The 9749-nt window shown below is 44.6% G+C and overlaps 2 protein-coding genes and 1 non-coding gene across 3 annotated transcripts in view; 1 reads left to right on the top strand and 2 right to left on the bottom strand.

The window, feature by feature from the left end:
• Positions 1-1085: 1085 nt before the first annotated feature.
• Positions 1086-1961, top strand: LOC100486283 (vomeronasal type-1 receptor A14). The gene has a single exon (XM_002938399.1). It carries the CDS (start codon positions 1086-1088, stop codon positions 1959-1961), a length of 876 nt encoding a protein of 291 aa, XP_002938445.1.
• A 2552-nt stretch (positions 1962-4513) lies between these two features.
• ddrgk1 (DDRGK domain containing 1) overlaps positions 4514-9749 on the bottom strand; it is a 44341-nt gene continuing 39105 nt past the window's right edge. Inside the window, exons 7-9 of the mRNA XM_031895257.1 lie at positions 7237-7293; positions 5736-5784; positions 4514-4808 (exon numbers count right to left, since the gene is read on the bottom strand). Coding sequence (XP_031751117.1) covers positions 4636-4808; positions 5736-5784; positions 7237-7293 — 279 coding nt within the window. The 3' untranslated portion in view covers positions 4514-4635. The remainder of the gene's footprint in view (positions 4809-5735; positions 5785-7236; positions 7294-9749) is intronic.
• Positions 7563-7662, bottom strand: mir146b (microRNA mir-146b). The gene has a single exon (NR_049709.1). It is a non-coding gene; the product is annotated as a microRNA mir-146b (primary transcript).

Genomic DNA, 9749 nt, shown 5'->3' with positions numbered 1-9749 from the left:
CGAATCGGTCCAAGGGACCCATATCGGCAGCTACAGTCGGCCCGTGTATGGGGACCTTAACTAATGCTTAGGTTTTAAGCCTTCATAGAGGAATTGGGACCAAAAAGTCATTTCAAACAAGTTAGTTACACACGAAAACACAAGGATGGGGAGCAGACAAATGGCAGCAGCTGCTCCGGACTTTTGAGTCAAAATTGGCTCTAACAGAATGCAGTTTGTCTATATCCGATCAGGCCAAAATTGATTCTGCACAATGACAATTACCCCAAACACACAACCAACAAAGTAAAGTAGTAAAAAGGAGCCCCCGCCAAGCTGTAATCTCAACTGGGATTATTTGTAGAGAAAGAAGCAAGCAATACAGCCACGTTCTCCAGAATGCTCAAAACAACCTGCCGGAACTGGTAGAGAGGGCCCTGCTCAATAGAGCTTGCAGTCTAATAGGAGAGGGCAAAGTGCTTTGCCTCAAGGTTGCAACAATCATAAAAATGTAACTAGCAGCCCTGTCTTTCGTGACGGAGAGCAAAGAGCCATGTATAATATTACTTAAGGGAAAGTAAGCATGGGAATTAGAAAATTAGATCATTTGTGCTGCTCCATATCTCAGGTCCTGAACCAAAATTCAAACTCGAGTGAACTTCCTTTCACTGACTAACTGCTCTATATAAATTAGGGATCCATAGAGATCAGGGTAAGCAAACGTTTCTCACCAGTGTTGACCTTACTGAAATACTATCGTGGCACAGCTGTTCCAGTGCCTCCAACCTATCTAACTGGAAATGAAAGGTAGCCATGGATATAGAGATAAGGCAATCCCAGCTCTCTCAGCTCGAGCCTTTATAAAGTATCCAGCCTTTAGCTGATTAGCAGAGGAACGAGGCATCTCCAGCGCTCGATACGGAGAAATGAATAAAGCAAGATGAGATGTTCCTCCTTGGCCATGAAGTAGACCAACCAACTTTCCAAGGGGGGTATAAAAAGTGCAGCCAACTATGATATTAAGTTGGACAGATATTGTGTCTATAACCATTTATTTCTCTGCTATTTTCGGAACAGTGGCAAACTTGATCCTTCTCTTCGCCTTTATGAGCAATGCCATCAAGAACAAGGCTTTCCAGCCTCTGGACAGGATCATTGTTAACATGGCATTGGTCAACCTTTTGCTTTGCTGTTACAAGGAGATCCCTGGGCTCCTGGTGTTCCTTCACACTAAAGTGTTCGGGGAGATAGGGTGCCGGATTCTCCTTTATCTGTACCACACGCTCAGGTTGGTCAGCCTTTGGTCAGTGGCAAATCTAAGCTTTCTTCATCTCATCAAGATACGGAGACCTGGCCATCGCTGGTTGAAATATATTCACAGGCATCAAGGGCAGTATGTAAACTGGTCCCTGGCTGCCTTTTGGGTTGGTAGCGTCATGTTTCATACACCGTACCTTCTGTCTGGTGATTCATTGAACGTGCACAATGAGAGCAACATCCTTTTCACGAGCACCAACTGTATCGGTCCATCGGAAAGCTCCCTACTTAAACTGATCACCTACATCACCGTGAGCGTGGACTTCCTGCTGATATTCCTGGTGATCCTATTAAATGGCTTTACTATAGACCTGCTTTGTAGACACCGGCGGCAAGTAAGGGACACAATGACCCTCACCCATGGCTGGAACAAGCGTACGGCACAAGCAACCAAAATCCTCCTGTCTTTGCTCTCTCTTTACGTGATTTGCTGGTTCTCAAGTGACCTGGTCTGGGCAGCCATGGCTTCTGGAATAATACAGAACAGATTTGAAAACAAGATCCTTTCTTCACTTTACGGGATACTGTCATCCATTTACTACTCTGTCAGTTCCTGGGTCATGGTCTTCGGTTACCGGCGAGTGCGAGATTACTTGGCCGAGGTTGCCTGCTGCATGGGAAAGGTGCCATCGCTTGCCCAACAGAGGCAACAACAAGCCACATGATACTGACCTATCTCTAACAAGCAGAACCTACTCTATATTTTGCAACTGCTTGTGTCTAAGCCAGCGGATCTCAACCTGTGGGTCAGGACCCCTTTGGGGGTTGAACGACCCTTTCACAGGGGTCGCCTAAGACCATCGGAAAACACATATTTCCGATGGTCTTAGGAATAATTTTATGGTTGGGGGTCACCACAACATGAGGAACTGTATTAAAGGGTCGTGGCATTAGGAAGGTTGAGAACCACTAGTATAAGCAAAGCAAATTGGCATTAGCCGATTATGCAGTGAGCCTGCCCAAAGCACAGGTGGATATACGGTAACTATATGGCTTTCTGTAGTATTAACTCAATGATTCTTGCATGACATTTGGCATTATGGATAACTGGAAGTGCTACTTGTAAAAGAATGGTCTAATCTGAGCCGTCGCCGGGGCACAGCTATTATCTGTTTACCTACCCAATGGCTGGCACATCATATAACAATCTCGCTCCCTAAAGCCTCCGCTGGGCCATAGAAGCTGACGTGCATGGGATCCGCTGATTCACATTTAATTTCATGGCAAATAGACAAGGATGGAAAACCCATGAGCTGGCACTAATGCCCGACTCTACACGATAGAGAGCTATCATTATGCCTTCAGCAGAGGGGATTTAATGGGCACTGCTGGGCACTCTCCCAGGCACACAGGCTCCATTATGGCGTTGCTAAGATTCAGCCAAATGGGCACATTAAGCCTTTGAAGTTATTTGCTCTTCTGGTAAGGTGTCTCTTATATTGGTGTAACCCTTTATGTCCTGGTTACTAAATAGCCTGCATTCCAACGACAACACTTAGTGCACTTAGGCACTGTGCCATAGGAAAACTGCACACCTACCATGTATGTAACATGCTACATAGTGGTAACAATGCTATTGTGTTTTAAAGTGGTGGTTTACTTAAGCTAACTTTTAGTATGTTATAGCCTATTCTAAGCAACTTTTCAATTGGTCTTCATTATTTATTTGTTATAGTTTTTGAATTATTTGCAACTCTTTGCAGTTTTTAAATGGGCAGCCAAAAAAATATTGCTCTAACTTTTTCTATACAGTCCCTCTCCTATTCATATACCAGTCTCTCATCCAAGCCACTCCCTGGTTGCTAAGGTAAATTGGACCCCAGTAACTGCTGAAACTCCAAACTGGAGAGCTGCTGAAACTGAACTAAAAAACTACACATAATAAAAAATGAAGACCAACTGCAAATTGTCTCAGAATATTACTCTCTACATCATACTAGGGGTAAGATCGCAACTGAAACCAGATTCTCTCCATCCTTTGCTGTGGATGTTGACTGTTTTCTTTACTTTTTCTAAATTGGATAAGGGTAGGGCAGTAGCGCAGTATTGGGCCCTGTATTCCATACGCCCAGTAAAACAATATATAATGTTTAGTAAGTGACAGGGGGCACCCAATGTGAGTGTCTTATAGTGCTTAGTTATACAGCTTCCCAGGGCCTTTATGCTCCTCCTGGTGTCCCCCCAGTTCCCCACTGTCAGAACTGCCCCTAAACCTGTATAATAGTAATGTTCCCTCGCTGCTGCCAGAACCCTCTGAGTAATAACAGGCACAAAGCTTTTTCAGGTCATTGGATTGATGTATAACAATAATAATGTTCCGAGAAGCTTTCTACTGTGACATCACAACTGTACATTTATAATATTAAAGGCATGAGAAACTATTTCCCCTTGACTAAATGATGTATAGATACAGATAACCTACCTTGTAATGGCAAGGCTTGTATGGAAAGGTTCTGTCCTGTTCACATTGACCAGATTTTGTGCTAAGGATTTTCCCCTCTTCTCCTCACAGTCCCATACACTATAGTATATAGTCTTAAGGTGGCCATACACGTGGCGATCTGACGATGTTTTGTGCGACCATCGGATCCGCCACACACCGTCAGGGCTGAAACAGGCAGATAAGGAGATAGAAACAATAGGATTTCTACCTCCTTCTGCCGATTCAGCCCTGACGGCAGATTTTGGTCAGGCACCTTCTATGGCGCCCGATCAAAATCTTTTAACCAGTCCGATCGGCGAGTCGACTGATAACGGCAGCTTCCTGCAATATCTGTCGACTCGCCGACATGCCATACACGCACCGAATATCGTACGAAATGAGGTTTCGTATGGTAGTATCGGTGCGTGTATGGCCAGCTTTAACCACAGAAACATCCTTTACATGCAATTACAGGTTCCCACCACTAGATGGCAGCAGTACAGGAACATCTGCAAATAGACTTTCTGGTGATTTATACATTTGTCAACCCAAATATTTGCTTTTATAAACCTGCCCATCCCTGTAGTGACAGCTGAGATGTGCTCTACATACCTAATTATGATAAAACTACATTTACTAGGCATATCCAAGCTGCAGTCCAACAAGTTGTTAAACTACAACTCCCAGAATCCTCTACAGGCGTGTCTGAGATGGCACACTATTCCCATTAACGTCATGGAAAGATTTATGTGTGTGTGTCCGATACATTCCTTTCTATAGAAAGTGACACCCAGATCACTTGAACCTGTTTAATAGCTGAATATTAATGTACTTTTACCAACCAAACAAGTTCCCATCCCTTTAATAAAAGTCCCCGGGGGTCTGAGTTGTTCTTTGCAGGTCTGAATTCTGTTCTTTCAGGAGACTTCCAGGGGCACAGAACTGGCATCAGGGGCCAAGTTAATGAGTTTGTTGCTGGCCTGGGCCAGCTCGGAGATGGAGACGCGGCCCCTCTGTCTGATAAACCGGGCTACAGCAGCCATTTCTTCTGGGGTGATGTAGATGAATTTGCCCCGGTCATCAATGACACCTGAAATAATAAGAGCTTATGTCATACAATTAAAGGGATTCCCCCGTACTAAGCAATCAGCAACAGCCCCTAAGTTGCAAGCAGCAGGATACCAAAATGCAAGGTCCCCTGCTAACAATCAGCAGGAACCCCCTATGTTTGCTCATAGCCTGTACAGAGAAGATACCATAAAACTATGGCACATAGGGATTCCCCTGTACTAAGCACAATTTCAGCAGGAACAGCCCCCTATGTTTGCTCATAGCCTGTACAGAGAGATACCATAAAACTATGGCAGCATAGGGATTCCCCTGTACTAAGCACAATTCAGCAGGAACAGCCCCCTAAGTTTGCTCATAGCCTGTACAGAGAGATACCATAAAACTATGGCACATAGGGATTCCCCTGTACTAAGCACAATTCAGCAGGAACAGCCCCCTAAGTTTGCTCATAGCCTGTACAGAGAGATACCATAAAACTATGGCACATAGGGATTCCCCTGTACTAAGCACAATTCTGCTGGACAATTTGTAAATGTAACTCTTTCTGATATTTTCCCATAGAATCCAATCAGATGAAAATTGACCAGGCCAGTAAATGCTACTGCTAATTGGTTACTATGTGTTACTGCACTGGAGAAACTTTGCTCCAAAGATGGCCATGCATGGGCCAATTTCAGTTTTCAATACGCAGCTTATCTGCCTGTGTATGGGCACCACCGATGGGCCTCCTAGGCCGACATCTGGCCAGATCTCTATCGGCAGGTTTAATTTTTTTGTCGGATGAAGGGCCGCGTCAGTTCAATGCGGTCCCCGATCCAACGGCGCCTATGCCCACCATTTACCCAATATCACCCACCCTCGCCAAACGAGCGGATCTTACAGTGAATGGCCACCTTAACCCTAGTGGCAGCTGTTGGTACTACAGATAAATTGCACCAATAATCACCTGTTATAGAGCCATCGGCCAGCAAGTCGTGTATCCTGCTGATGGCATCCTGGGTACAAGACAAACATAAATATTAGACTTTTAGCTGTTTTGCCCCTTTAGATAATGGAAGAAATGGACAGTTAGGGAGGAGACAATCAGTAAAAAGAAAAAAGTTACAGATCACAAAACTGACATGGCGGGACAGAAGATGGTCAGTGTAAGGTACAGGCCAAAGAACAAACAATAGACAGAGGGGGCTGACAGAGAAGAGACTACGGAATTAGGGGACAGAACATGGTAAGGGCACTACGCAATGGATGGGACAGACTTAAGAAGGGACAGTAAATGGAGCCCAGAGACAGTGAATGAAGTGGATTACAGAACATACAGTAGATAGATCGGACCAACTATAGAGGGAATAAACAAGACAGATGACAGGAGGGGCAGTAAATGGAGACAGACAGACAACAGGAGGGGCAGTAAATGGAGACAGACAGATGACAGGAGGGGCAGTAAATGGAGACAGACAGACAACAGGAGGGGCAGTAAATGGAGACAGACAGACAACAGGAGGGGCAGTAAATGGAGACAGACAGACAACAGGAGGGACAGTAAATGGAGACAGACAGACAACAGGAGGGGCAGTAAATGGAGACAGACAGACAACAGGAGGGGCAGTAAATGGAGACAGACAGACAACAGGAGGGGCAGTAAATGGAGACAGACAGACAACAGGAGGGGCAGTAAATGGAGACAGACAGACAACAGGAGGGGCAGTAAATGGAGACAGACAGACAACAGGAGGGGCAGTAAATGGAGACAGACAGACAACAGGAGGGGCAGTAAATGGAGACAGACGACAGGAGGGACAGTAAATGGAGACAGACAGACAACAGGAGGGGCAGTAAATGGAGACAGACAGACAACAGGAGGGGCAGTAAATGGAGACAGACGACAGGAGGGACAGTAAATGGAGATAGACAGACAACAGGAGGGGCAGTAAATGGAGACAGACAGACAACAGGAGGGGCAGTAAATGGAGACAGACAGACAACAGGAGGGGCAGTAAATGGAGACAGACGACAGGAGGGGCAGTAAATGGAGACAGACAGACAACAGGAGGGGCAGTAAATGGAGACAGACGACAGGAGGGGCAGTAAATGGAGACAGACGACAGGAGGGGCAGTAAATGGAGACAGACAACGGGAGGGGCAGTAAATGGAGACAGACAGACGACAGGAGGGGCAGTAAATGGAGAGGACATACTAGTCATACTAGTCCAGTGGAATGAAGGAATAGGCTACAGATGTAAAAAGCACAGACCAAAGAAGAGACAGAATTTGGAGAAAGGGACAGTGAATGGAGGGAACAGACCACAGACAAAGGAACAGGGGGACAGAAGAAAACACCAGTCACATGCTTAACCAGGTAAAAACAAACACATTGACCCTTTGGGTACCATGAACTCCCCAACAAACTGCTCTCTCTACAATACACTGTATAGATTCCATTATCTTACCTGTGCCCTTAGCCCAAAATGTGCCCCCAGGTCTTCCAAAATAACCACCTTCGATGTCTGTAAGAGAGGACATGGCAGTGTGTGAGGAACTGTACTGACTGGAGGGACTGAGCTTCACTAAATGTACCCATGGTAACAAGGATTATAAATACAATGGGATTTAATAAGGAAGCTTGGGACACAATGGCTGCTTAGGCAAAGCTGAAACTGCAGGATGAGCCGGTGATTTGTGCAAAATAAAGCAAATGGCAAATGAATATATTTTCAGCTTTTTGGCTAAAGGCAGCCAACCGGAAGCCAAGGGGCTGGAGTGTTAGCCATGATGTTAGTGGCAGCCAGACTGGAGCACTGAACACTGTGGACTGAGGGTGCTGTGAGTGGAACAGTCCATGGAATTCAGTTCTCAGAGCCGGGCCCTGCCATTGGTCCTCGCTGTCTTCTCAGGCAGGAAGTTCCTGTTGATAAAGGGGCAGTGCCCACCGCAGACAGTGGTCCAATTCTGGTGACACGGGGCGCAGCCGATGGGTCTCTGAAGACAAATGACAATCCGGTGGGGCAGCATAGCAAGGCCAGGCTGTAAATACATTTTCTACAAAGACACTGTATATACACAATATATATATATATGCATATGTACATTTAAATACACTTTTTATTTGCACAGAAATCCCAGTGTTGCTGGTCTTTTTTATAAGATGTGTTATATTTTTACTGTGCACCGGGGTATTTAACTAAAGCGGTGTGCCACCCTCCTGGTAATATATATATATAAGCATTATTATCCTCCTTTATTTATACAGCGCCAACATATTATGAGGCACTTTAGCAAGATTATACATCATTCCCATCAGCCCCGCCCCAGTGGGTGCTTCTAGAACTGGACCCCAGCGCTGCGAGGGATCAGTCGTACCCATGGTGCCACCTAATAATAAGCGATATGGAATACTGAGATTTAGCAGACAATATGTTATTTGCTGCCAAAGGGACACAACTAGACTCATTTCTGTGGTTACTGCTTTTATGGATGGAGTAAAGGGGTAACAAGGACACTGGCCCGTATCAGAATTTTACGTTATCGATATTATTATCTTCCTCATCCTAATCGTAGTGCTAAATGGTAAGGTCACTAGGCCTGGGGAAAATATTTTATATTGTCACATTTCTTTTGGTTTCTCTGCTAAACACCATATATATATAAAATTATATATTAGGGGGCGGGCTTATTGCCGGTCATGTGTATATAAATCTATTACAGTGTGACTCAGGTCTGCCTTATGTGCCTGAATTATCATTAGCAATCCTAACGACCCCCTTACATAAATGACTCCCCAAAGAGGCCAAACTATATTACTGACTGAATGCATACCACCATCACGGATTCCTTCTATGCAAGCTATGATACCAAAAAGTACGTTAGGAGTATAGTATATACCACACCTGGTGCAATCTTATAAATATATATATATATATATATATATAGTGGAAACACTATGGAGCTTCCCAAAACAATTGGCCTCCCAATGACGAGCATCTAAGCATTAACCTTTTCCGAGTCATTAGATCTTGCCCTCCCTATGTGTTCCCAGTACATATATGGGGTGCACCGATTAAACTGGGGAGCAGGACAGTAGAGTGTATAGCAGTGTTTCATATCCTTTTCTTCTAAGGGGGTCTGAATTAAATTGCAAAATCAGCTTAGAACCAAAAAATGTACCTTTTTAAAAAAAAAAAAAAAAAAAAAAAATTATGTTATTCTGTTGCAGAAAGGAATTTCACATAATTCAGGGGGAGCCAAGGAGACCCAACCCTAAGCAGCTTGAGGGACCATTTTTCGGACAAAAACCATAAAACCATAGATGCAGAATCCCTGGTCTATGGTATCAGCATAATGGTACTTTTATGCTGGTGCTGTAGATTCTATGGGTTGTGGTATTTGAAGGTTTAAATGTTAAGCCTTTGACATATATATATATATACAGACAGTGAGCCGCACACACAGGGACTTTGCAAAAAATCACACTTTTAATAAGAAATAAGTGTGCTTTTTTTGCAAAGTCCCTGTGTGTGCGGCTCACTGTCTGTATATTTATTTTTTTGCCAGCAGCCTGGGCGTTTGAATTTCTATAGGGTGTGCTCCTTTTGGTCTTTATATATATATATAGAAAAAAAAGGGGAACAAATGATATACAGCTGAACGTCCATTTTACACCCCCATATATCATGTGTCCCCCAGTGATGCGGATTCCCCTTTCCTTTGCAGGTAAATTGTGTTTTTAACTCCCTGGGAGAATGAAAAATTGCCATAGTGCTTTCCTGCCATTTTAACTACTGACCCACCAATGTCACAGACACAGGGCCCCCCTGTGTTACTGAGCAGGGGCCCCACTGTGTTACTGAGCAGGGGCCCCACTGTGTTACTGAGCAGGGGCCCCACTGTGTTACTGAGCAGGGGCCCCACTGTGTTACTGAGCAGGGGCCCCACTGTGTTACTGAGCAGGGGCCCCACTGTGTTA

Source organism: Xenopus tropicalis, chromosome 1 (genome assembly GCF_000004195.4).
Source record: "Xenopus tropicalis strain Nigerian chromosome 1, UCB_Xtro_10.0, whole genome shotgun sequence".
Taxonomy (NCBI): domain Eukaryota; kingdom Metazoa; phylum Chordata; class Amphibia; order Anura; family Pipidae; genus Xenopus; species Xenopus tropicalis.
Note: the sequence above shows the minus strand (reverse complement) of the source record. Positions and strands in the feature narration are given on the sequence as shown.

Coding starts and splice junctions, on each gene's coding strand:
- LOC100486283 (XM_002938399.1), top strand. CDS start 1,086: ATGAGCAATGCCATCAAGAACAAGGCTTTCCAGCCTCTGGACAGGATC.